General features: G+C 39.5%; 1 protein-coding gene across 4 annotated transcripts; it reads right to left on the bottom strand.

Moving 5' to 3' along the window:
• Nucleotides 1-1608: 1608 nt before the first annotated feature.
• LOC118118929 (glycine receptor subunit beta) lies at nucleotides 1609-26358 on the bottom strand. 4 transcript variants are annotated; one of them, XM_035172515.2, is made up of 12 exons: nucleotides 22186-22697; nucleotides 16417-16509; nucleotides 16183-16312; nucleotides 15172-15278; nucleotides 13736-13803; nucleotides 12806-13032; nucleotides 12101-12183; nucleotides 11072-11209; nucleotides 9713-9865; nucleotides 7064-7212; nucleotides 5515-5670; nucleotides 1609-4170 (listed from the first exon to the last, which is right to left on the bottom strand). In XM_035172515.2, exons 2-12 carry the CDS (start codon nucleotides 16427-16429, stop codon nucleotides 3877-3879), a joined length of 1518 nt encoding a protein of 505 aa, XP_035028406.1. In that variant the 5' UTR covers nucleotides 16430-16509; nucleotides 22186-22697; the 3' UTR covers nucleotides 1609-3876. The 4 variants fall into 4 exon arrangements, with proteins under 4 accessions (XP_035028406.1, XP_035028415.1, XP_035028388.1 ...); XM_035172524.2 differs by lacking the exons at nucleotides 16417-16509; nucleotides 22186-22697 and adding an exon at nucleotides 26185-26358; XM_035172497.2 differs by lacking the exon at nucleotides 16417-16509.
• Nucleotides 26359-27519: the final 1161 nt, after the last annotated feature.

Below are 27519 nucleotides of genomic sequence, written 5' to 3'. Positions count from 1 at the left end.
TTGTACAGTTTATTGGCGGATGGCAACCAACGTCAAGGTGCATTACTGCCATCTACTGTGGTGGTGCACCATTCCTGCAGGTACTGCATTACCAGGTGGATGTGTGGAGTGGACGGAGCATGCCCTATTACGTCTCCCCTATTTGAAAATCTATTTAATATATGGTCCCCCGGATAGGGGACGCATTATTCATTTGCAATCACCTTTTACGAGGCTTCTACTTGGATGATTGTATAAATTTTCGCCTTTAATCAATCAAATTCATACCTAACATCTCCAAATAGAATAAAGATTTAGAAATTATTAAAAGTTTATGCTAAAATAAAAACAATCACAGTTTATGCTATACCACCTTGCATGGAAAGTGCATCAGTGTACCTATGAGCTGAAAGTATATTTTTTTTTAAATCAATATTTGAGAGGGATCTATAAACTTTTCACGCAAATTTGAATGGTCCCTAAGGGTCCTCTTGTCCCATATATAAATGGTTGCCCCCCTGACATTTGAGAACATACAAGTTGCTGGAAAAGAGCTTTTCAATCTCAATGGCTTCAATTGTATTTGTACAGTTTAATGTATTTGAAAGGTTTATTTAATAAAATTATGCTAAAATATATTTCAAATTTACTATCATTTAAATGTTGTAATAGTTACTTTTAATCAGTTCATTTCCTCAGTTAGTTGCATTTTGAGGTTTCAATATGAAAAAAACTAAAGAATTTATAGTATTTGAAAAGGGATGCCATGAATTTAGTAGTGTTGCAATGCAAGTATTAAATGATTATAAATGTATCTTGACACTTGCAAGTTTTTTAATTATCATGTTATAAAATAATTAATTAGAGTAGGATTATAATTGACTTTTAAATATAACTAAATGCTATTTCTTGAGCAGCAACAGTAAAGTTCACAACAATAAAGTCACAATATATACTCAATATTGGACTGGAAATACAACCAAAAGAACTTCCTCTTGTCCTCTTGTCCCCTGTCCTACTGTCCTCTTGTCCTTTTCCATCTGCTGTTGTTGTGACTCAATTCCTGCTGGTACCACTGGGGAGAGGAAGGGCGAGGCTACATGCAGGCTAAATTCAGACAACTTTAATTTTAGCTTGTGCAGAACAACTTGCTATTATAGTATAACAAGCATGCTGTGGTTGTATAAAACAACATATATAAAAAAAATATATAATTTGTTGTTTTGTGTGTGTGTGTGTGTGTGTGTGTGACATAACAAGCTGAGCCCTGGCCTTGGTCAAACAGGCAGAGGTTAGTATGACAAAATGACAGCGAGGGTGGTGGTCGTCACAATGCTTACTTCCTGTTGCCAGAGGGTGGAGCCATGACTACGACTGAATACTGGCATCTAAATGTCCTCAGGTTGGGACACGAACAATTAGGGGCAGATTGGACAATGTATATTTGAGGTAAATAAAACTTTGAGACCTATATTAATTGTTATTTTACACCACTTCTTCATGGGGGCCAGGTTTTGCGAGTTTTTGATCATCCAAAGTTTCTCAACAACAATTTCCTTTTTCATAGACATGTCATCAACAGGGCAATGCCATCTCACAACTTTCACAATGAAGCAGTGATCCAGAGGATTTGGCATCAATTTTGGGAGCTTTCATATTGTCCGTCTTTATTTAAAGTTTCATAACAGTTCCTGTTGCCACAAGGTGGTATGTAGATGTTCTCAGGTTAGGACACCTATTAAACATGACGTTTGGTGTGGATTAAAGAACAGTGTGTATGTTATCTCACAATCTTCATAATTAAGCATCATCAGTCTTTAGGCTTTGCTGACCGCTTTCTGATCTGCTATGAAAAATACACCAAAGTGTAAAACATGTCATTACCTGTAGCCAGCAGATGGCACTATGACTATAACTCAATACTGGCTTTTCTTTTCTTATCTCTTTTTGTCCCCACTGACACATGAAAAGCGTCTTTGGAGCTCTTGAAAGGCGTTATATACATTAAAGCTATTATTATTATGTCAATGTCTTTCCATCAAGTTTCCTCAAATACAAAGCCCATCGACCATCACTGCTTGCAGCTTTAGTTATTATTATTATTAGTAGTAGTAGTAGTATCAGTACTAGTAATATATTATTATAACTGATGGTTCTGCTATTAATAACAGCATTATATCTAAAAGCAACACTACTATTATTTTCATCATCACAACCAGTCTGACAGAGCTCAAATGACAGCTACACAACTGTTCCTGGTCCCCCTGTCTTCCCCCTCCCCTTATCTCTTCTCTCACCACAACCAGTTGAGGCAGATGGCTGCCCACACTAACTGTTGCCAGAGGTTTTTCCCCATTAAAGGGAGTTTTTTTTCTCTTCACAGTCACCAAGTGCCTGCTGTTTGTGGGAAATGTAACTTGAGATAACGTAATGTTTTAATTTGGTGCTATACAAATTAAATTAAATTCAATAACACCATGGCTATCTCGTATATTTTCTAGGGACCACCCCTTTAGCTATTTTGCTACTTAAAAGTGCTTAAAGTAAAAGAGGGCATCATTGAGCCAACACACACACGTCCATTCCAAATCTCTTATCTATCTATTGAAATACTTGCAAGTCCAAACAGTGGCGCATTGATCTGATCAATATCAATCAACATTACTCTTATCAATAGATCAGTGTTGATCAACCTCATTCTCACTTAGGAAGACTTTGTTAAAGTATGGGAAATAATTCTTCCAAAACTGCACATTAAATTCAAAAAGACTGTCTCCCTATTGGGTTTGGCTTAGGGCTCCAGGAGGCATCTTTGTAAGTCTGAGGATGATATACTTACATGTGAAATGTATGCATGTATAGTTCAAACATACCACAATGTGCCGATTCAAGCTACTTTATCCCAACATGATCCTGTGTTATGTTCCTTAATAATAATCCCTAAAAAAAGGGTCTTTGCATCTTTGTTGGCAGGGACCGTTCAAGCCATGGCATCATCATTTAATGTTCCACCAAGATATTTTAAATTTTTCATAGGTGCTTCAATCTACATTATATTTTTTCTTATTTTACTACACAACAAATCTTAACCTTTTTGTCTTCACAATATACTATATCACTTCATCTTGTTATATGATGAAAACTAATTTTATCATTACAACATGAGAAATATCTTGTTATATCTTCATATTATCTGCTTCAAACGGATCTCCTATTAGGTCTTATCATGGTGGAAGCATTATGGTATTTTTGTAAGTAGTATTTTTATAAATGTTTATATTTTCTTTCTATTTGCTTATTGTGTTAGTATTTTTGTTGTTACTAGTAATGTTACCCTCTTTGTAAAGCATTTATTTCTACATAATATACAGCTTTGGGGTATTGGTGGAAGCACATCAAGGTTAAGTTCACATTAAGCACAAAATGATGACAGAAACATGCAGTGCTTGCTAAATGCATAGGTTTAAAGGGGACTCAAGACAACAGCCCCAAGACTTTATAGTTGTGCCACTTTACATTACATGTCATTTAGCTGACGCTTTTATCCAAAGCGACTTCCAATTAGTGCATTTAACATCTATGAGGGGACATTCAGGGTTCAGCATCTTGCCCAAGGACACTTCGGCATGGGGTGGGATTCGAGCCTTCGACCTCCTGGTTCATTAAGTATCACAGACTGCTCTACTAACCCTCAGCCACAGCCGCCCGATTTTACAGTTACTCTTAGAGACCAGAGCCGTCTGTGATACTTAATGATCATGAAATGCTGAAAATCTTTATTTTATCAGTATAGAGTTGTGAATTTGAAGTCTATTTTCCGTTCAATGTAATATGATTATCAGTATGATCGGTATGTATCAGGATACAAACCATTTTATTACCACCCTTCTCCCCCTCTCACAAATAGACCGACCAGTAGACAACATTGAAGAAGAGGAAGGAGAAAGGGAAGAGGGCTCTTGCATAGAGGTCAACACGTTTGGCGGCAGCAGGTATGACAGGTTTAGGTGGTGGGGGTTTCTTGTTACTTTTGTTTTGGGACTTGAGGGCTCCTGACACTTCGACTGGTTTACCATAACAGTCAAAGTTGGAAAGTTCAAAGTCTCGAGGTAAAGATCCCACGATGCTGAAGTCATTCGATCGAAGGTCCGACTTAGAGGTGCAAACTTTCTTACAGCGAGTTTCAACCACCTGGTAAAAAACAGAGACTGATTGAAATTTGCCAATCGACATTGTTGCTCATGGAATTTTGCTGTATAAAATCATGGATAACTTAATTTAGTTCAGTCCTGACATAAAGCTTTCTAGTCCTAAAGGCTAATTTCTGCTCAACGTTAGATATTTAGATGAAAATGGACAGATCTTTTTGTCCATAATTTCGTTTGTATTTGTGCACGTCTTCTGAAAGGTCACGGTTACACAAAAGAGAAGGAGGAGAACAAAAAGAGTTGGACAAAAGAGACTAAATGGAGCTGTACCACCAGAGGTCATAGGGGCCAATGTAGCCAATAGTTCAAGTGGGACGATCATAGGACATGACGAAGAAATCACAACAATGGCGTAACTGTTTGAGGAGAGAGTGAAAGTTGGCCAGAAACTATATACGTATATGTCACTAATGAGGGGTACAGGGACAAACAGACACTTTTACCTTTTTCTCACAATCTCCTCCACAGTCGACATGTTTGTTAAAGGATTTTTGTCAGAAACCCTCTACTCTGCACTGTCCTCTAGTGGATGTCCTGTTTAACAACCATGCCAACATTAAGGAAGCATGGGAGTATGTGGGGAGTGACAGTTACATTGTTTGAAATGCATATTCTGTGTGTGCAGCATGTGACGGCTGCGCTGCATCTCACAGGAGTCTGTTGTTCACACAGGGAGTGTGTCTGTTGTCTGACTGCAGCGGAGCTGCTTTGTGAGGTTTCCTGTACAACTACTGTGTTTCCTATTTTAAAAGTAGGTTTCAATGTTTATCTGTTGAATATGCCACAAACATTAATGTTCTCAACACTTACTGTACCTGTTTCGAAGTAAAAGCATTTCAGTGTTTCTGTTGACAGAATCCATTCATTTACAGGGTTTTTTTGTTATCGCAAGACCGGAAGATGCACGGCTTCATACCATAGTGTCCTGGCATTTAGTGGAGTACATAACCCGACTTTTAATGCGGGAAATACAGTAGTTATACAACACAGCTGCCACACATGCTGCCAGGATGAATAACAGTCAACCGCGACACACAGCAGAACCAGGATGCCGCCATTCCATGGTGCAACCACTACCAGTGTGGCCCGGGCTTAAGGAGAGCCTCATTAACAATTCTTGCTGGGGCACAGGTATCCTACTGCTGTTCCTCACAATTCAAAATCAAATCAAAATAAACTTATTGAGGGGGTCTTACAGAAAATATGTAATTTAGTCTGATAATGATTAAATCATTTTTAAGTGTGAATGTGATGCTTATTACAAATAATGTAAGCTACAGAGATATGTTCGTACATGTTGTTGCTCCACTTGGCCAAGTGTTTTTACCTGCAATGTGTTGACATGTATGGGTGTTCCACCTGTCCCATTCACTGTGTTAGTTTTATTTGCCTCCATCTTTCCTTCTTTCTCTTGCAAAGCTTTTTCCTTGTTGGCCATTTTAGTTTTCTCCTCCTCAATTCGTTTGGGGCTGTTCAGCATCACCTGTAGAGAAACAGAGGGTGGAAAAGACAGACAGACATAATTTAGTCCATTTGAATTTTTTGTTTATGTAAATACAACAAACAGAGCATACCATCATCTTTTTAGACATTCAGAACCACTTAACTACAAGTAGATTCATTCATAAAAGAGATTATTTGCAAGAGTATCAGGAAGACAGAATGTTGAGCTCTGCCCTCCCATTCTCTCACTCTGCATAAAAGTGTAGGTACCTGAGGTGGTAGCTCGCTGTTACACTTTACAAAGATGTAACTGTATAAAAACATGGCATAATCCCATAAAAACACCCAAAGTTCTGTGGGTTAGCATGTACATTGTACATGTCCAGGCTTGCCTACAGAAATATTGACGACAATTTGAGAGGCTAGACTTTTATTGTCACTCTGACTGTGTATCTTGTCGGTTGATGTGTGTATGGATAGCAGCATAAGTGGTGAAGTATTTTTCAAAAAGTCACAGGTTGATATTAGATTGTCAGTAACCTCAGGGTAGAACGTTTTGAGATGTCTACATACAGTACTTCATTGCACAAGGCCCTATGCACTTAATGTGATCATTCTAGAAACTGTTTGCAAAAAATTGCCCATCAGTACAAAAACAATTGAAGGGCAGCGACACAGGGTTTTTATTCAGACGGGATGTCACAAAGAAATACCAAATGCTCTGTTTTCCTGTAGACACAACCCAGTGTCAGGACAAACAGTTTGTTGTGCAATTCTCCTTGGACGGGAGTACCATTTGATTTGATTGGGCAAAGACAGTTTGGCTATAATGTGGCACCAAACAAATGTGCTTGCCCTAGGGTAGGAGGTGAGACTCAGCTTAATCTGTGTTGATAATAGTAGTTGGCACAGAGCAACCATTCAAGTGTGGCCTTTTTCAGTTTGCTACACATTTTTCTGCAGCTACAGCTGCATGTGTCTCAAAATACATTTTACAGTTTTTACATAGGCTATAAAATAATTTGCATGAATGTAAGCAGTGTCACTGATTAAGAGGTTAAGCTCATTGTGGGAACTGTTGGGTCTCTATAAATGTATGGTCTTGACCTTTTATGATCTGGCAAATGCATCCATTGATGTTTCTTGAGACATTAACCTTACTCAATTCAAGTGACACTGCTCTTGGTACCACTACTTGTACATTTACGTCAGTAAAATCAAACAATCAATCAACTTGACTATGTCAGTAGCAAATTTTTTTTTAAATTTAATTCCACCTACCAGTCAACACCCATGGCTGGTGTGCCACCATGGCTGCTTTCTCATTTCTCTACAGACTCTCTGGTCAAGGATGGTCTAACCCAGTCATAATATGGAGATGAGCTTTAAATGTACAGTTGTATTAATGTGAAAATTTGTGTGTTAGGACTGACCTGCACCACAGCATATTCCACAAGTGACGAAAACCCAAAAAGCAGACAGGTGATGAGCCAAATATCAATAGCCTTTACATAGGAAACCTTTGGTAGCTCAGATGCCAAGAGCATACTCTCACTGGACAGAGAGAGTACGGATAATATACCTAAAAACACACAGATGGTAACACATTAATGTAAACACTTGTGAATGATTGTTTCCAGTTAATTATTATTTGAGTAAATCAAATTTACTAAGAAAGACAGAAAAGGGGATTTAACACGGTTTGTTAGCAACTCTGTATTTATTATGCCACCATTATGTTACCATGTAATTAACCATCAACAAGGTGTGGGATAGCAGTTTTACGGTGCAGTTTTGACATCCACCCATTCAAACACATATTCATACAGTTCCTCTATATGTAACACTGCCGGCACGACATCTCCTGAGCCACAGCCTGAGCTACAGCTGCCCAGAACCATGTTGCTACTAATCTTTTTTTTATATATATATATTTGATTGAGCATCAATGATACAAGGTATCCACAGAACCAGAAACAAGAGAAAGTCCAAGAAACAATGCTCACTTTTTTGTTATTATTTCCCCCCCACCCTATTTCTGGGTGATAGACGCAACAAAAAAAGGGCAAAAACAAAAAACACACAATTAAGAAAAAAAAGGGATACAGAAAACCATGCTCAGGGCTCAGCCATCCAATTCCTCAGGTACTATATCCAGAGAGTCTATGAGGGACAATAAACGGTTCCAAACTTTGTCAAATTTCTTCAGAGAACCTCTAAGAGAAAACCTTAACATCTCCAGCTTTAGATCACGTAGAACAGATCATAAGATTGGGGCAAAACGTTCTTCCAATTTAAAATAATTAGACGCCTGGCCAGCAGGGTGCGGATGGCTATGGCATGTTTTACTTCAGCTAAGAGTTCTTTGTTGTTATGCTGACACTGAAAAATATAACAGCTTTTTTATGGTTAGAGTCCGGCTTTGCAACATCTTTATATTTGCATTCGTTCTTTTCAGTTTCTTGAGTTCTATGTGTGCACACAACACTACGGTCTCATGCCTTTTTATGGGCAATGGCACAGTGTTTACCTATGCTTACTATGAATGTACTAAGACATGGCATTCATCAATATAAGACCAAAAGTGAGAATATTCTGCAGTTTAAGAACACTTTATAAATCAGATGCAGAGTTTCCTTAGGAAACTTTCTAAAAAGAAAATAATAAAGAAAAATCTTAGGAAGATACTGGTGAATGAGGGCCATTGATCTTGGACAGTCCCTTGAACACCTGTTACTAAAGACATGTTCACCAACCATGAACCAAATTTGCTCGTCTTTACCTATCATCACCTTTCCCTCCATTGTCCATAAAGACAAGGTGACAATATACACCAATGCTCAAAAAATTTAAGGGAACACTTAATCGTCACAGCATAACAGCAATTCAGTTAAATTTCAGGGATATCAATCTATCCATTTAGGAAGTGCAATGGAGAAGCAAAATCCAGACAACCCCCAAAAAGGGAATGGTTTTGCATGTGCTGGCCACAGACAGCTGCTGTCTCTTTATCCTTCCTGACTGATTCTTCTCTAGTTTTGTGTTCTGCTAGTGTCCTTGTCACTACTGGTAGCATGAGGCGTTATCTGCTGCCCAATAAGGGGGCACAGGTAGTCCAGCTCCTCCAGGAAGGCACATCCATACGTGCAGTCGCAAGAAGGTTTGCTGTGTCTCCCAGCACAGTCTCAAGAGCATGGAGGAGATACCAGAAGACCGGAAGTTACAGCTGGACAGGGCCGTAGAAGGCCATCAACCCAGCAGCAGGACCAGTATCTGCTCCTCTGTGCGATGACGGACAGGAGGAGCACTGCCAGAGCCCTACAAAGTGACCTCCAGCAGGCTACAGGTGTGCATGTTTCTGACCAAACTGTCAGAAACAGACTCCATGAGGGTGGCATGAGTGCCCGACGACCTCTAGTGGGACCTGTGCTCCCAGCCAAGCACCGTCCAGCTCGATTGGCATTTGCCAGAGAACACCAGAATTGGAAGGTCCGCCATTGGCGCCACGTTCTCTTCACAGATGACAGCCGGTTCAGACTGAGCACGTGACAGGCGTGAAAGAGTCTGGTTTCATGATTTTGAATCCATCCCTCAATGGGTTGATGATTTTGGTTTCCGTTGACGGTTGTTACATCGTTTTGTTCTCAACAAATTATAGAATGTACATCAGTAAATATTTTCAACTTGAATAATTCGTTAATCAAGATCTGATGTGATTTAAGTGTTCCCTTAATTTTTTTGAGCAGTATTTAGTGGCCATTTGCACATCCTAGGTGTCTTTGATCTGGTGTAGAATTTCAGCAAAACACAGAGTCAAGGGAATTCTATAAAAGTCTTTTTTAGTCTGGAGATATGAGGACATGGACAGAATATTTTCCCTGTATTTGTCCCAATATAAGCATGCTGTGCCTATAAATTCAGAGTTTTGCATGGCAGATTCGAATTAGAAATTTTTACAGCAGAGTTATTATTACTTACCTGTAAGGGTTGGAGGCTAGATAATTGCTGCCCCTATCTGACTACTAAATTGAATGTCAATTTATTCAAACACATCATCTGAAACATATATTGGTGGTACTCACCCAGTGGCACCCTTGCAGCTGAAGCATCAGGGTTTATCCAGAATGATAACCAGGACAAAACAACAATCAACAAAGTTGGGGCATACACTCCCATCAAATAGAAACCAACCTGCCGACGCAATGTAAAAATCACTTCAACACAGGTGTAGTATCCTAGAAACAGACAGAGAATGAGTAATCGTGAATTACTCAAAATTAAATTAGATCAAAATACTTGTAACCATTACAGAGGGTAAGCAGAGGTACATGTTGGGCTTTATTAACCAACTCTTCTCAAGAGGAAATTTCTTCCTAAAGCCCAATATGCCGTTTTTACAAGGATTCTGACATTCACCAATGTTTTCTTATCTGAGATTTGTTCTTGTTCTTTGTGGGCTTTTTGTATTCTACAATTGTATGATACCATTATTATTTATTAAAAAAAGATATAAGTTTTCAGTGCATATTTTTTTACTTTTACAATCTGTATAAATTTAAGTGTCTCAGAGATTGGGTATGTTGAAGAGAAGGAAGGTTATTCACAAAAATAGGCACTAATCTTCAGGTTTTACACACTGGTGTTCACATTTTAAATGTATCACGTTTCATGGTTTTACAGCTTCAGCTTTTAGTTCAAATGTTCCAATTGTGGAAAATCGAGCTGACTTCCTGACTGAGATGGTAGATCTCAGAGTCCAGCTTAACTAACTCTGTCGAGTCTGCCCCCTCCTTACTGCCCCCCTCTATCTTCTGTGTTTAACAATATTTCTATTGATTAAGATCTTACGACATCAACTATGCGACTTTCTTTCGATACAGCTTTCACTGAACGTGTAACTGCATCCCATGTATTGTTTTTTGTGTTATTTTGTAGCAACGCTGGTCACACTCTACAACAATGGACAGTTGAAGAAAATAGCCACTATGGCCACAATTTACCCAACTTCTAATGGCTACTACCAGTATGATAATGTACCATGTTACAAATCAAAAGTAATCTCAAACTGGCTTCATGAAAATTACAAAGAGTTCACTATGCCTTTAATATATATTATTTCTTTAAACATTTAATTATTCTGTTGATGAAGACTATAACTTATGGAAACCACAATGGCAGTATCATCTGTAGACGTTGCATGGAAATCAGTGCTTAGCAGGAACTAACTAACACAAATAACTCTTTCAGAAATTCTCTCAAAAAGGGTAGCATAACCTTCTCCCTTTCCACACAGCATCAAATGGGTAAAGATATGAATAACGAAAGTGTAAATCTCCAAGAAAGAGGAAGCTACCTCACACAACGAAAGGTTGGAGTTCTAAAACTGTTGATTTCATAGTAGTTACTAATACTATCTATGGTTGTAATAATTGATTACTAACCTGTTCCTTGGTAAAACTTTGTGCAGTTTCCATATTTTATGTCCTCTTGTTTAATGTCAAACTGAGGAAGAGCAATCTCATCCATCTGAACTGGGTCGGACTGCCACATAAACACAAGATCACTGGTGGTATAGCCAACTAAAACATAAAGAAGAAATTGTATTATTTATATTTTCAGATTCAGCTGCTTTTCCATGTGAGTTATTAAACCTTAGACAAATTAACTGTACAATAAATACTAAATCATGTTTATGATTTTAAAAATAATATTTGAAAATTTTTAGTTTTGCACTTTTCCTCCATTGCTACAGACTGGTTTGAGGCCCTTTTCTATTTATCGCTGGTTCAAGCAGCTGCATCTGAATGTGTGATTTACCTTATGGAGATTTGCACACATTCTAGTTATTAATTATTCCTGAATGTTTGGTAGAGTTCAAATTTCTCAATGTTTCTGGCTCACCAAGTTATCTCCCTTCAGTTAAAAACATGTCCATATGAGTAGGATTTGTGACATTACAACTAGTTTGGATTCCAGTCCTGGTCCAGTAGCAAACTTGTGTGACATAAAAACATAAGGCCAAAATATACTGAGAATGGACCTGTGAAGTAAGAGTTTTCCATTAGTTGTAGTTTGCATGCTTACATACGAATCAGTTGAATTACGTTAACCAAGTATTGTGCTTTTTGTGAGAAATAAAGCATATCAGACATAAATTATTATCTAAAACACGGCTAGAGGGGGTGTTTAATTATTTGGAATCCGGAATGGAGTGAGAATAATGTCTATAAATACACACAGATAAGCAGTCTGTATTTGTTACCATTGTATGTTTACCTCCAAACCATAATTAAATATTATTTGTTTGTTAGACTGCCACAATGGTTAAAAAGAATGAATAAAATGTCATTTTTCAGATCGATTCACTTTCATGAGATAAAATCCTGACCAAATAGACATTTGACTGCAGGTTTTTGATTGGAGTGTGGCTGTGAAAAGTGGAAAGCTTTTCTGAAGGTGTGTGTACTCACAGCTCTCCAGCTGCATCTTACACAGCTGTGTGTCCATTGGGAAGAGTGTAAGATCCAAGGGACAAGACAGCGTCACCGACAGCCTACACCACACAAACTCACAAGGTTAATCAAGAAACAACAACACAGCCCTATAGTATTACAGGATAATGCACACTGGATTTCTAATTTGTCACTTCTACCAATGCTGTAGGCTTTAGCACAATGGCATCATTTAATGTGCACTCAATAAGGGAGCATCTAGAGAGTTTGATCAAATTTATCAGTTTTTTGCAGCTGTGACTTGTGATTTAATGGATCTCCATTCTCTATTTCAAACAGACAAGCATCAACTGGGTCCAAATAACAAAAATTGATTTACTATCATCTAGTATTATGGAATAATAGCTAGAAATGACAAGTAGTTAAGTTTGCTTAACAGTGAACAAAAGAGCAGTGTGATCAATTTGGGGATGGTGGAGAGAATGTTTAGAATATATATTTTCAGGCTATATGACTAAATGATTCAGCAGTTTGTGCTTGTTCCCCAGTGTTTCCCTTTGCTTCAAGTTTAATTCCTGTGTTTTTCCAAGTTTGTTAACTACTAACTACCTAAGTTTTAAGTTGAGAATTTTCTCTTTTGGAGTTTTGGACCACCACAACTAAAGCAATCTATGGCAAACTGTATCTGTAACTGTATAATGGAAATTTGAAGTGTGTGACTACCTCATGCTGATCAAGACATCTCCATTCCGAAAGATGAACAACAGAATATTGTCCTGTGTGACATCATGGAAGTTAGCGTGTTTCTCGTTAGCAAAGAAAAGGTCTGGTTTCCACAAACACTGGAACATCTTGGGATCAACTGTTAGTGCTTCACTCTTAAAGTCAGTTGGAAGTCGTAGGCGCGGATCATTCCATCTCTGACGAAGAAATATATTTATTCTGTAGTCCTACAGAAAGAGATATTGTATTAATAACACATGGCAACCATTGTGACTCCTACTATTTCTAGTACTAGTGCTAGTACTATGCCACTAATAATAATAATAATAATAATAATAATAATAATACCACATTGTGTTTTACCAGTGGGAAATGGTTGGGTCCCCCATATTATGAAATGCATTATTAAAATTTCCTTAGGGATTTCTAGCAGTAGCTACACAGACAGAGATTTATAATTTGAAACAAAACTAAATTTTAAAAAGGTAAATCTGACAGCAATGTAAAACAGGCTGAACTTCTGTGCTTTGGAGTGCTGGTGGGATGCAGACTGATACAGATGTGAACTTTTGCAACTATTGAAGATGATATTTTAGGCAGCAAGAATGATGCATTGGATATCACATCAGGCAGGCCTGTGACAAGTACATTGCCAGTAGGTGGTGCTATGACTGACTGAATGTTGGTAAAGGACTCTTATCAAATGTGTGAAGTTCAGAATAGATTAGATAACACCTGTACATAATAGAGTTACAACAACGTTCTCTTTATTGGCAAAACATTGAAATTAACCAAGCTGTTCATCAAATACAAAAAACTTTAGAGCTTGGGCCAGAATAATAAACAGTAGAGTTTCAATATGGTCCTCACACTAGTCGATGCTCAGGCCCTATTGACATTATGTGTGTTTGTGGTGTGTGCATGTCTCACCATAGTGGTCTCCTGGATGGACCCAAAGCTATTAATGAAGATGTTTACCTTGGACTCAACCGGGATACCTTAAACACACATACACATGTAAAATTAATTTAAGGCAAGAGGACAATTGACAATTCTATTTTATGTAAAACCAGTTGTCCAGTTGTAAAACCAGACCCAGACGTAGTCCTGAACCTATAACTGATTTAATAATTGATAATAGTACAATTTTAACCGAGCAATTCTATTTTAACTAGCGCACCTTTTTAGCCTTATTGCACTGGTTTAGCAGCCTGGGAAACAGGCTGCTAAACCTAGAATATCCTAGATTAAGAATTTAATTAGACCTAACTTGCAATCATAGCCTAGTCATTGCAACTCATTGATTAATCTTTGAAATCCCTACTGATGACGTTACGCCTTAAAAGTTGCCGGTTGCTGCTGGGTAGCCTTTGAGTGACCCAGTGAATTTAGTAACCTAGAATGTTAATTTGTGAAGATGAAAAGGTACCATCCTTTCATTTATCATTTACTCTCTCTTCTAACAGTTCTTATTTGGGGTGTTTTAAAAAAAGAAACATTACAAACACAACCGTTAAACATATCTTATCTTGATTCCACAATGTCTGCTGGAAATGAAAGCTAGCTTAGCTGAGTTTTCATAGCAAAGCCTGTTAGATGGAGCTGACCTCTGCTGCACTGTAGCATTTCCAATGTGGCATCATTTGCTAGGCAAAAGTGAGTAGATAGAAACAATCCAAACATAAATAATAGTATTCATTTGGCTATATGTTGCTTAAAGCCCTGACAGGGAACTTTTTATTTTTGAGGACAAAAGCGGCAGTGTTTCCACCGTCTCCAGTCGTATAAACCTCGGTCTGTCCAGCAGGTGCATTTGTTTGGAAAGGTGCGAAAGAAAAAAGACACAGCTGTTTGAAGGATGTATAGCGATGAGGTCATGCATCTTTTTGTTGCTGTATGATTGATAACTAATATAACATTATGAATTATTTTTAGCACTGTTCATACTCTAACAGTAACCCTGCCATAAATCGTCTCATCTGACCTTGCCAGTGGTCCGACTCGACCACAGACATTTAGAATAGTTTATCAAAAAAGCCAATTTTCTTTCCTTTGGTGTTGTAGGTCACACAGAGGCAGCACTGTTAAAATGAGACAGTTTCATAACCAGTTAAAAACTCCATCTAGTAGGATGTGTTTAATGACATGCTAATTACAACCCATCACATCCATAGTATTTTCTATTGGTTGACTGACATGTAAAGATTTCAACATTATGAAACTATTATTAAATCAGTCGAACATTTGATATGTTCAGTTGTAAGTGAATAGTGCATGTAAACTTGCCAATGCTGAACCAATGGTTACATGTATCCTTCAAAACAAGCCACAACTCTAAAAGAAAATGTAACCTGTAGTAGAATTACCTTGGAAGTTAGGTCTTATTCTCGGGTCATAACTGACCATCAGACGGTTCAAGATGTTGGAGGTGGAGTTAGCTGGAACCTGGGCCAAATCTTCTGGGGACAACTGGCTGTAAAAATGATTTTAAGGGAAACAGATGAAAATAGGCTTCATTAAAGTCTAAAACAATGGGGAGATTGCAAGTTTTCTTTCTTCATTTAGACAATATAAAACAAACTCAATGTGAATGAGTAACATAGGCTGTTGGGGCTTTTCCTATTTTCCCCCCTTCCTCTGGATAGTCTCCTTGCTGACGTCTGATCCTGTTAATTCCTTTACATCCATCTTTAAGCCTCAACTTTCAGTGAGTGGTCACATACAGATTGTTATCAATTGAACATCATTTGAGGACTTTAGGACCAAAATTCTTCATTAACCTATACATTTACTGCATAGCAAATAACCAAAGTATTCTGCTAATCAGTGAAATGACACATGTATTCAGTTTTATTTATTACACAAATTGATCTGAACACACCCTTTTCTTCCAGAGTCAGCTCAATTGTTATCACACAGATTCAATCACATTTCTATTCATCTTGAGACAGGGCCAATCACAACCAATTATTTGAAATATTAGGAGTGTCGCTAATGTATTTTTGTAGGTAGTCAAGATGGCTGCGACTGATGTGGAGAAGTCTGTTGAATCTACAGAACATTTTTAATGTTGTTACGCACGACATCACACATTGTGTTGCCCTGAGCAGCAGTAGCACTTTGGCCCAAGAAAAATTTCATCCAGAGGCAGAGGAAGAGGAAGAATTAAAATTACATAATGGGAAAAAAGTGAGGGGGTCTCAGAATTGTCAGGTATTGTCAGATATATACTATATATATGTGTGTGTGTGTGTGTGTGTGTACATGTCAGAAATATGGATAGTGTGGCATGCTAGTGTAATGGAACAACGACGAACTGAGAAGATAATAATAGCAGTGTAAAGAGGGGATGTATTTGGACAATACAGTATACTTACGATGGACAGACAACTTGCTTGCCTTTCTTTCCTTTCTTTGTGGATTTTCCCTCTTTGGATGTGATCAGTTGACAACAACACAGCAGCAACCCCATAAAGAAACCCAATCTCAATCCAGCAGCCATAGTACCTGAAAAGAGAGTAAATAGTGGCGTAAACACATGCTACATGTGACCCAAAATTCAATATTGACCTTAATAATTTGGTCAGAATGGTCTGTGAATGGCCAATTACCATTGTTCTTCATGTTTGTAAAAAAAAAAAGAGTGCTATATAGTACAGGCGATATCCTTTCTAGAGACCCCAACTGATGCAATCATCACAGATCTGCTAAAACATAAGCATCACCTTAACAATTTACCTACAAAAAACAAAATACAAGTTTCTCAGAAATTGACATAAACAAAATTCTAACAAATCTATTATCATATCAATTGTCGATTTTCTTTCAACATTACAGAGAATCACATTCAATAAATTGTTTTGTCTTTGCTACTGACCACCACTCTACACAGGTGGAAATAAATTAATAAACAAACAAATCACCAGGTCAATCCAGACGGATTTTATAAACATTTTATCAACAATTTGAGTCCCTTCTCTCACCACTATTCTTTTATCAATTTAATTCCTCAACAATTAATCAACCAAACGAGTCCTAAAACAAAATATAGACCCTGTGCAATACTCCAGTTACATATGGATGTAGATTGGCAACAGTCATGTCATGTTCTGATTTGTGAGGTGAAAATGGTTCCCTCTTCCCCCTGACTCTTTGTCAGGGTTTTTTTTTTTTTTTAAAGAAGAATGTAAGAGAAGAGTAGAACAAGAGCTTAGTGTAAGTAACAACTGAGCTAAATTGAATAAGAATGGGCATCATTCACCGACCGTTCTTAAGAAGGAATTCATTCTCAAAACCTACTGCTACAGTTTTTGGTAAGATAATTAAGCTAATTAAAATGTTCAGTCAAATGGTGGTCTGTTAATTCTGAAAAACATGTTCAAAACTCTCCTTAATCAGGAGGCGAAGTGAATCAGTGTTCAGAGTTTATAATCATGACACATATAGTAAGCTGGTTAAGTATGAGATAATTATTAATTCATTACTTATGGAGAAGGGGTGAGATTAAATGAGTTTGTACTTCTTCTCACTCCTTTTCGAATAAGTAGATTAAATCATAAAAAAAGTTGTTTCTTTTTTTCCCTCATCACTGTTTGGAAATTTATGTATATTTTCACTTGTTTCTTCTATTTACATGTTCGAAACAAATAAATATTAATAAAAGAAATGAAAGAGTACACCGGCAGTGCTGTGTTTCCAATGATGTGCTGCTCCAGCTCAGTAAACTCTGTCAAGCCTGCCCCCATCCCTTTCCATTTTCCTTCTCCCGTCAATATTTCTTTTGACTTCAGATTTGAGATGAAACTATTTTTTCCTCTATTACTATGCAACTTTCACCCAGTACAGCTTTCATAGAAAATGTAACAACAGCCCATGAATAGTTTTTTTCTGTTATTTTATACCCACTGCTGACACTAAATACAACACCTTTTCTTACAGTTTGAGTGCATTGAGCCACTGTCATAATATTTTCTTTCAGACATTCTTGACTTCTAAAATTTTCTTTTAGGTTTGTGTGATTTCTCTGTGTGCACACTGTTGAGGAATTTTTGACCATCCTCACACATTACTATATACGATGCATATTGTATATTACACATTATATCTGTACAGGAGAATAGTGCCTGTCTAATTCCACAGATACTCCCTTCTCTCTCCAAGCAGTACCCAAGGTCAGGTTATAGATAAAGGGCCAAACAACACTACATTGTAGTGTCTACGTTCAGGGACTTTCATATTTAATTTGGATGTGCCAGACAGAGAGACACAAACTTTAACTTTTTTTGCATATTTCACCAGTGGCAAGACGTAAGGACACAATGTGATTTAGGAATACATATTTAGGCTTAACTGTCCAATAGGATGTGAACACCTACATGTAACATAGAGAGTGACAGCAATTCTAGCCATTAACGGATGTGCTGTTACAATGGGTGACACAAGTAGAGGGAGATATACTGGGAGGCTGTGGGAGACATCTGCAGACTTGGGGGTGACAATTGTTCATATTACTCTGTTAGCGTTTGTTTATTGTTTCACCTTCTGGTCTCCTTGATGCATCAAGTCTACATTAAAACCTTCTGCATAAGACATCAGCTGCTGCCTGAGTTCTCCTTTCACCAGCTTCCAGAAAACTTCCATAACACACACGACACTGCAGTCTCATGTCCTTTTATGGGCATTGGAGGCACATTTACCTATGCTAATTGCAAACTTAAGACATGGCATTCAATAATGTAAGAACACAGATGCAAACTATTCTGCAGTTTAAGAACACATCTTGAAATTATTTCTTACTAACATTCTGTAGAAAAAATTTAAGAAAAAACCCAAGACGATATTAGTGAATGAGGCCTAGTGCTCCGTAGTTAATCCAGACATGTATTTCCATGGAACTAATGAGAACCATATTTTGGGGGAGGTATAAACATTATTTATACAGGAGGTTTGCTACAGCTTGTCAAACTGGGTTGTTTGTCAATGTCAGGCATCATGACCAGGCCAAGGTCATCAAAGGGAGGCATTCCCTTAGAAAATGTGATTATTCAGCCTTAGTCATATCTATTAAGAGGATTTGGATACAACACACAGTCAAACAGTTTAAGATGCTGAAAAGGCATCAACTTGACCTTTTGGAACTCTTCCTCCCTAAAAACTTGTTGTATACAACTGATAGTTTACCATCTGGGTAAAAACATTACATAACTCTGCTCTTCTTGTGTAATGATCCAACAGACTCACATCAAAAACATTGAGGTTTTAGAGAAGGATGCCCATTATTCCATTACTACTTCTTAGCAATTCCAGCAGTTTTTATGTCAAAATTCATTTTGCCAAACTCAGCTTCTTGTTTGTATTTCCTAATAAATTGTTTCATGTCCTCTCAAGCACTTCTAAACAAAAAAATACAGGAGTACAGTCTTTGCCCATACTGCCCACCTCTGAAGAAGATATATTAACAGTTGTGGAATGTGTAGAATTCTTCCACTGCTTCTTCCACTGTCTTTTTTAATCAAGGGAATTGTTTAAACTGCAATGGAGAGCTTATCTAACTAATTAATTAACCAAACTAGTTAGCCTGAACTAACAAGACAAGATCCCCTTTGAGTTGAACTAGTCTGTCTGGCTGATGATAAGCTCATAATTATGGGGTTGAAGTATGAACTAATGTATACTTAGCTCATGTCCATACCATATCAGTCATGGAAATCCACTATCAAGTCTGCTCTAATCAGGATGTTAACCTTAAAATTGTGAACATGCAATAATGGCAGAAAGAATTCACTCTTTTCACCAGAGTCTAAATATAGTTTCAGTGAAATCTTTTCACCCTTTAAAATAATCTCTGCTCAGGGGCTTGTACGGGGGTCGAACCTTTGGGGTGGGGCTAACAGCGGTGAAGAAGCCAGATTGGTAAAGAATTCAAGCATCTTCAATCACCTCAAAATGAATACACGTTGGGCCTCATTCACCAACCGTTCTTAAGAAGAAATTTCTTCTTAAAGCCCACTTACGCAGTTTTTACTAGATTTTAGATTCTGACATTCACCAATGTTTTCTTATCTGGGATTTGTTCTTAGGTAAGAACAGAATCCAAACCCACTCAAGAGCATTCTTACGCATAATTGACTGGTCCACCGGAAGTGGTTAAACTAGCAGAAGTTAGCACATCCGACGGTCCTTGAATGCACCTCGTAGGAAGATATCAGTGGACCTTTATTGCCTACATTTGAATTGAATAGAACAGTTTCCTGTTAAAATAGCACTGAGCATCTGCACTCGGGGGCTTGATTCTGATATGGAAGCCATCAATGCTGCCCACAACCCTGGCAAATGCTGCTGATCCTACAAGATGTTTAAAGACAGTCCCAATTCTTTGAAGTGTGGTGGAAAGCAAATTACTTTGTATTGGAGCATCATAATTTTGTTTGCCACCCTATGGATTATATCATTTACCGTGGGATGCCAAAGGCTCTTCTGACGACACGGTAAGAGTTCGCTCTTGCCAGCCAAAGTAGGAAGACAAGAACCTCTAGGCCATGACCCCAACCATGGTCAAATGGTGAAGGTGAGAAACAGTGGGTCTGGAGAGGCGGAAGTTAAGTCTGAGGTCACACTGGCCATCAAAGTACAGTGCCAAGACAGATACGTGGTGGTTCAGTACACAGTACTGAGCTAAAAACAGAAATATTGATACTGATAAAACAGTGTATGAAGCTAAGTGACAAAACAAAAGCTAATCGACCCGCACTAGACAAATCTGTGAGTTGTGGCGATTAAACATGTAAACAAGAGCAGAACAGATAATCACAGCACAAACTGCTGCAAAACAAGTTTATTTCTACATTTAAACATGATCATTCAAATCTTTTTTTTTTACATTAAACCATTAATTCTAAGTTAAAAATAATCATTTAAAATTGACTGTTGGGTTTTCCACCAGCCGGTGTTGTTGCTGTACGTCATAATCCTGACGTACAGTAATTACGTAACTACCGTTGTAGAGAAAATGCTCAGGGTAGAGTCCGAAAGTATTTTTTTCTTTTCCCGATGAGCTCACTATACAGTGAATTAGGGAATAGTGAGTGAATGGGTCATTTTGGACACAATTATTAGCCACACAATTTATTAGCCTGATCTCCACGCGATCAGGCTAATAAACGGACTGCCCCCCCTCCTACTTCCACCTGCAAGCCCATCCCCACACACACACAAAAACACATTCCTCCCATCCCCCTGACAATCAGTCAATATAATCGCTCTGGAGATGCACTATACACAAAAGCACTTTAAACGGAATGATGCAACTAACCAAGTGAATGTGAATGTACTTCTTTTAACCTTGGCTTTAATACTATTTTAGATATTATTTATTGCTGTCTTTTTCTCTTTTCTGACAGTCATGCTTGTGAGAAACAGAATTTAGTTATTTATGTGGATGGAAAATGACAATAAATGGAATCTTGTATTGATTCATTTTTGGTTTTTGACATTATAAGATATTTTCACAAATGTGTGTGCGACTCAGTACATTTCATTCAAGCCAGGAATTGAAAAACAGCAACTTATTCATTGGATTGGACGATAGAGACAGGCACATCATAAGTGTGATTGACATTGAGTGACATTGTTTTGTGACTGTTTATCACAGTGGCCTTTTTTCAAGAGTAGATACCACAAAAAGGTTGTTTTTTTTCTCCAGTAAACAAAGATGTTTCTACTCCCCAATTTTTTCAGTGCCATAAGCCTGTGCAATAAACGAGCATTGCTGAAGAAAAAAGAGAAGGGAGGAGAATTATCTCAAGTTGACTCAGCAAGAACAATCACACACACACACACACACACACACACACACACACACACACACACACACACACACACACACACACACACACACACACACACACACACACACACACACACACACACACACACACACACACACACACGTTTACAAAGCAGAGACCTTGTCTGGCATGGGTACTGATTGTCTGGTATTAGTACAGATGTTTCACAGGTATACACTCACACACTCAAACCTTTGACAGCTGTGGAAATCAGCATGGGAGGCCTGAAAGTGAGTAACACCCCAAAAGGTTCAGGTGATTCATTCTTAAAACTTTCTTCTCTAATGATGCATGTAGATCTGGCAGTAATTTGGCCTGCTAATACATGCCTATAGAGCCAGCACCCGTGAAAGCACAACCTCCAGTCAAATTAAGTAAATCCTTTAACTTGGGTCCGGGAATGGGACCACGCCTCAACCACTCCCAATTACCAATCAACCCTTCTTATACCTGGTCAAGCCATCCGGTTCCTTTGGTCTCAGATCTCTCGAAGACAGTAAACTCTAATGGATCCAGAATTGTAGATCAGCTCACCTGAATCGGAAGACGACCTGTATGACGACCTGTTCGAAGCAGAGTATCCTCCAGCCATCACTCAGGCAACAGCCAAACGTCTGCGCTCGGTGGTCAAAATACCACAGCCTCGCCGGCGTTTACATTCAAACTCCATCAGTAAGATATCACCGACTCCTACCGGGTATCAAGCCTCTTCCTGCCCGTCTACACGAGCTGGAAACAGAAAACGCCGCAGACATCGCACACGGGAGTCGGCACCAACAGTCTCCTTGTCATAGACAGCCTCCTCGCTCAGTCACCGGCCATCAACCACAACGTTGTGCGCCCCCCTCTCCATTCCAGCACTCTCCTCATCCTCAAATCGAGCCCACCAGAGGTTCCTGAAAGGGAAACGCATTCCCTTCCATCGCAGCGACAATAATCCAAGGCTATTTCAACTATATTCAACTTCCACCAACACTACAGCAACAACAAACACTCACGAGCACCCAGTACTTCCGGGTTTCTCATCTGGTACAACCTCCACTGGTTGCGTCAGCCATGACGTCACCAAAACTCCGCCGCCTCAACAGCCACAGCCCGCATCGTCAGCTCCCCCTGGTGGGGGACAGGTCGTATTGCCCCCTGCGCATGCTCCGTCTGTTTCTGAGTTTTCTCATGTAATATCAGCTTTCTTTTTATCCCTGTGTTCACAGGCTTTACAAAATCCCTGTGCACATGCATCCTTCCATTCAATTATCCCTTCCTCTTCTCTTCCTTCAGCTGCCCGCTGCAGTAAGACTTTTGCTCCCCCCTTTTCTTTTCCAATCAACACAACAGCACAAGAGCACCATATAGCACCTCAAACAGCGTCATCACAGGCTAATCAAGTTGCTCAGCCTCCTTCATTTTCCACTGGCCTATCCTTGCCTCCCTCCCATAATAACTACTCTCTTGCCACAGCAGCACCACCCATCCAGCCAGCTTCATCACTCACCCCGCCCCCCCCTCTTGTCTTCCCTGCATTACGTCACCAGATCCTATCCGGTAACGTAGATTTAGTGCAGCTACCTCATCCATCCATCATTGACACTAGCCAGCCTAGGGAAATGCAGACCAATCTCTGTACAGTTCTGTCATCCAGTCCCCTCTAGATCTAAGGACTTAACTCTTTCTCACTAGGAGATCTGAATTAGACGATTATCCCTCTATTGTGCTAGACATGGCCTTACGTTTTGTGGGTACAGGCTTCTGCAGCTACCATGTCCATTTTGCCAGCTGGATACAGCAGTTAAATCAGGGAACATACTGGGGCAGCTCGCACATCCCTCCCCACTGCACCCCCACATCCCATCATTCCTAGACCTGTCGACATATGTCCCTCTGTTAACGTCCCCATGCCAAAGGGCGTCGATAAGCATGGCAGGCCAGTCCTCTACAAGAGGGGCAGGATGGTGTGCAATAACTTCAACGACCCGGGCTACACATTTTCCTACTGCTGCCTCCTGCATGTGTGCTCCTTCTGTGGAGGCAGCCATGCTAGTAACACCTTCCCCCACAATCCAACCACATCAGCAGACAGAACAGCATATCAGCACACCCGTTAAGATAAATGTCCTTGTCACAGCGTTCCAGAAAGACAGTTTCCTTATTGGCTAAAGAGGTCAAAGATGGATTGATGATAGGCCCCTTCAACAGTCCTCCTTTTCCAGAGTTCCACATCAGTCCAATAGGCATGACCACATGAAAATACAAAAAAGAGGCTAATAATAGAGTTGTCTTCCCCACACGGCTCACACATACCAAACATTAACAGTCTCATTCTCATTCCTGGTTTCTCCATGCAATATGCAAGAATCAACCACATCATCACTCTCATCCGCTTGGCGGGCCATAGAGCCTGGCTGTCAAAAGCCGACATCACCAGTGCTGTTAAAGTCTTGTCCATCCATCCAGACTTCTGGCATTTTTTCGGCGTTTGCTGGAAATCTTTCGATTCACTTTCAGAAGCCGTGTGCTGGATTCTTACCAACAATTACAGACTCCCATACATGCTTCATCTTCTCTATGATTTTTTTGTTGTAGCCCCACCATCCTCACCTTCTTACTCTGTGCTTTCCACTCTTACAAGAGCTTTCACTGAACTCTGCGTTCTTCTTTCCAAACAGAAAACCTCAGGTCCAAGCACCTCCATTGAGTTGTTGGGCATGACCCTGGACTCAAAATCCTTCCAGGCATCACTATGCTCCTGTTTAACTATCTTCTGGCAGACAGATGCACCAAACTGCAACTATTGTCCCTCCTTGGCCATCTCAATTATGCCATCCACATAATTCCACAGGGGAAATCCTTCCTCTCCAACCTTTTGACCAAAGGAACAGCCGTCCCCTCTCTCCATGATAGAGTTGTCCCAGACAATGCATGCAAAATGGAAATGAGCCTGTGGCATCATTTTCTGTCCTCTTGGATCGGAATTCCATTCTTCTACGATGACTTCATCACTCACCCCGAGGATATCCAACTTTTTACAGATGCAGGTCCTTCCACAGGTTTCGGCAGCTATTGCAGATGGAGATGGTTGGCCTCTGCTTGGCCCCCAGAGTTTAAATCTCTCGATTCAGAGTCCAGCTGTCCTTCATCTGCCCTTTATGAGATATACCCCATAGTCATAGCTGCCATTCGCCAGCATGAATGGTTCAGGAAGTCCATACTTATTATGCAATTCCTGCGCAGAACATCAGTTCATCCTCAGGGCAGCCCACATCCCCAGTTACTATAACATCGTTGATTCACTGTCTCTGTACTCAGACTTTTGGCCTCAGAATCAAAAACGCACCTCATACCAGTCTCACCATTTTCAGCCACAATTTTTTAAAAGCTCCACTTGAAGGCATTTCACGCCACATACCACCTGTCCCTCTGACTCTTTTGGGGTCCGACATCAGCTTGGGTGGAAATGTGCCTGAGACGGAACCCCCGCACAGAGTCTCCATCTGCCCAGTCCACAGCCCATCCCCTCAGACCAGCCTAACAGAGACATTCTTCGTCCATCTTCATCCTCGCCCTTCACATTCATTCTTCCATCCGCAATATCCAATTAAAGCCTGAATTTCCACCAAAGGTTTTAACGATAATTTTATGCCGTCATGGGCGAAAACATAGAAGGAAAATGTATTACAGGTACAGGATTTAATAGACGAGCTAAACCAAAACCCCTCTGCATATGTTTTAAAGAATGAATGGAAGTTAGAGTGCTTTAAATGGGGTTATCATACTTTTGGAAAAGATCCTAGAAGTTGAGGTTTCTATGCTATGATTTAAACCGTAGCGTTGTAATGCGAGGTTCCACCATTTTTATTTACAAAGGAGCAGCTTCAATTTTGCCTTTTCATCCTCTGAAGGACCTTCACAGCCAGGTCCTGTGGTCGATGTCTTAACATTTTAACAGTAAAAAATATTATTGAATTGTTTACATTCTTTATTATGTATGATATTATGAAATATACACCTCTATATGTACGTATGTGTCATCAAGACTAGAAAAGCGCTACATAAATATAGACTATATAGTCTATAAGCCCAATTAGCGAGAGTGTTATTTCACTCGAGCAGAATTACAGTGAGAAACTACAGGGAAAGGGGGATGGAAAGGGGCTCAGGCGAGTAAAGTGATGGGGGGAGCTGGGGGGTGGATACTGCGGCGTTAGACTACACCGTCAGGACACAATGACACAGCTCGCTGGAGCTATTGTGGTCTCTCTCTCTCACACACACACACACACACTCACACACAGATATCGCTCTCTATCTGACAGAGGGAAAACTGTAAGAACTCATTATATATTCCGCACACAGGTATAAAACAGGTTCTCTTAAACACATACTTACAAGGACAGGGCACATAGAAAACCTAAGCCCAAGAACGCTGATTTCCATTCTGCAATGAACATGATTTACTGACTCTTTTTAAACACACACACACACACACACACACAATGTATCAAACATAAAGAGACATTGCATTTCTTGAATTCCTACCTCTGGTTGGTTGGATTTTCAGTTCTGGTGCATTGCGAGTATCCAGTGGTTAGCCACTAAGATGCTGTCCTGGCTAGAGTCTGACTGTATGTCCTTTCTCCCCCTCTCTCTCTTTCTCTCTCTGCTGAGCTGTCCTGTCTGTGTTCCTTTATCTGCACTGCTCTTGCATCCTATTCTGAGTTCCTCTCTGCCTGCCTTGGGGGGAGTCGCACAGTACTGTTATTGACTCAGAGACTCTTAACACAAGTGCTGAAATTTCCACATCATTACCCTTCATTTTACAGAATAGTTCATTTCGAGGAAGTGCTAACACAGAATAAAAGAACAAAAGAAATTAAATTTAAAATAATTAATCAAATTCTCAATGAAAAGCCCCCAAATTGTACCCCGTATTAAACAATTCTGCAGTTGAATAAAAACCACAATAGCAGCCCATCAAAATTCCATTCACTGTTCAGCTATATAAAGTCTAACAGTACCACTGGATCATTTTATTGATGAGCTGTACACAACTGACTGACTCCACTCATAATACTGGGTGATGTAACATACAGCTTAATAAACACAAAGTAAACTAAATATAAAGAAAGTTAAAACAAGTACTGCAAGTCAGGATATGCAGCATAGATATAAAATGAAAAAACCTGAAGCCCTCAGTCAGGAAAAATACAGTTCCTGTGGTGCAAGCTTTTGGTCCTGATGGGTGCATCCTCCTGAGAAAAGAGGGTGTCTCAGGAAGTTTGTGTCCATAATGGGAGGGATCTGCCGCAACCTGGAGGCTTACAGGTCCTGAAAGGAATGGCAGATTGCAGCCAGTGATGCTCTTTACAGAGGAAATGATTCGCTGAACTCTGACCTTCTCATTGGCAGTGGAAGCAGCATGGCAGATGGTGATGAAGGAAGGACTCAATAGCGTGAAGTGCACTATTGTCTTTGACAAATGACTGCAGCAGAGAGTTAGGGCTTTGCTGGGCTTTGTTGATGAGTGACTTGATGCTCAGCTTTCACTTGAGGTCCTGTGTGATCATGCCCAGGAAGCAGAAGTACTCTAAAGTATTTACCAGGGGAGTCACACAGGGTAATGGGGATTAGTGGGGCTGGCCTTCGTACTGAAGACATCCGTCTCCACTGTCTTAAAAAGTATTAAAGGGCCCATAATTTACACCTTTCTGGGATTTAATTTGAGGTATTGATACCCCTAAGATCGGTGTCATAGGCATAGAAATGATATGATATCCTCTTAAAATGGCTGATCACGTTTCCTCATGGGAGCACGCACAGCGAAAATCGGATGGGACCATGATTCGAACGTTGTGGGACTCCGTACAATAGTGG

The sequence above is a fragment of the Hippoglossus stenolepis genome, chromosome 2 (genome assembly GCF_022539355.2).
Source record: "Hippoglossus stenolepis isolate QCI-W04-F060 chromosome 2, HSTE1.2, whole genome shotgun sequence".
NCBI classification, from domain to species: Eukaryota; Metazoa; Chordata; class Actinopteri; order Pleuronectiformes; family Pleuronectidae; genus Hippoglossus; species Hippoglossus stenolepis.
The sequence above is the reverse complement of the archived record's forward strand: the minus strand, read 5'-3'. Positions and strand labels throughout refer to the sequence as shown.